Consider the following 1,287-nt stretch of genomic DNA (forward strand, 5'->3'; position numbering starts at 1 on the left):
TACGTGGATGATTTAATCATCACTGGAGAGTATATTCAAGACATAGACAAGTTCAAATCATAGATGGAAAAATTGTTTAGCATGAGTGACCTTGGGTTACTAAGTTACTATCTGGGAATTGAAGTCTGTCAGAATTCTCAAAGGATTACACTCAACCAGTCGGCATATGCAAGGAAGGTTTTAGATAAATGCGGCATGAAAGATTGCAACCCTTCGCAAATCCCGATGGAACCTCGTCTGAAACTGAGCAAGGAAAGCACAAGTCCACCTGTAGACACAACTCTGTACCGAAGTATTGTTGGCAGCTTAAGATACATACTGCACACGCGCCCAGATTTGGCATTCTCTGTCGGCATGGTGAGTAGATACATGGAGAAGCCCACAACAGAGCACATGGCCGCGGTGAAGCACATACTGCGGTACGTGAAAGGAACTTTAAACCTCGGTTGCGTTTATGAAAAGAAGGAAGGAAGCTTGAAGCTGATCAGCTACTCTGATAGTGATCTAGCTGGTGATACTAATGATAGGAAAAGCACCTCAGGTTTAATATTTTTCCTTGGGTCAAATCCTATTAGTTGGTGTTCACAAAAACAAAAAGTGGTTGCGTTATCTTCCTGTGAAGCAGAGTATATCGCTGCCTGTGCAGCAGCATGTCAAGGAGTATGGCTGGGACGATTGTTGGTAGAGTTGTTAAAAACCGAGGTTAAGAAAGTGTTTCTGAAGATTGATAATCAGTCCGCAATTGCGTTAAGCAAGAATTCAGTTTACCATGAGAGGAGCAAACACATCGATACCCGATTCCACTACATTAGAGATTGTGTTGAATCAGGAATGATTGAAATTCAACATGTTTGCACAGAAGATCAGCGTGCTGATATTCTGACAAAGTCACTTACAAGATTGAAGTTTTTGGAGATGAGAGAGAAAATTGGTGTGCGGATCGTCAGTGGAGGACAACAAGCTTAAGGAGGAGATTGATGAGTTAATCTAGTTGTCTCCAGGAGTTGTCTATGTATGGCTTGCACGTTATGCATATTGTTAGGCAGTTAGGAGTTAGGTTCAGCAGTTACTAAAATTAGGGTAGCATTTATTTTTGAGCAGTTTTATTTTTAGAAAACGTGGGCTGTAATGTTAGTGGTGCAGTTATGATTTTGTATTTGCTTATATAATGAGAAAAACCAGAAAATGATGCAAGTAAGTTTTAAGCATCGCAAAAATCCTCTGTGTTTGTTTTGAGTTTCAATTTTGTTACTGGCTTTAAGAGAACCAACAGTCTCTTCCTCATTT

At 40.2% G+C, this 1,287-nt stretch overlaps 1 protein-coding gene across 1 annotated transcript; it reads left to right on the forward strand.

Annotated features, from left to right (window-relative positions):
* The first annotated feature begins 225 nt into the window (after window positions 1–225).
* Window positions 226–966, forward strand: LOC117927744 (secreted RxLR effector protein 161-like). The gene has a single exon (XM_034847404.1). The coding sequence runs from the start codon at window positions 226–228 to the stop codon at window positions 964–966; it is 741 nt and encodes a 246-aa protein (XP_034703295.1).
* Window positions 967–1,287: the final 321 nt, after the last annotated feature.

Source organism: Vitis riparia, chromosome 13 (assembly GCF_004353265.1).
Source record: "Vitis riparia cultivar Riparia Gloire de Montpellier isolate 1030 chromosome 13, EGFV_Vit.rip_1.0, whole genome shotgun sequence".
In the NCBI taxonomy this organism is placed as follows: domain Eukaryota; kingdom Viridiplantae; phylum Streptophyta; class Magnoliopsida; order Vitales; family Vitaceae; genus Vitis; species Vitis riparia.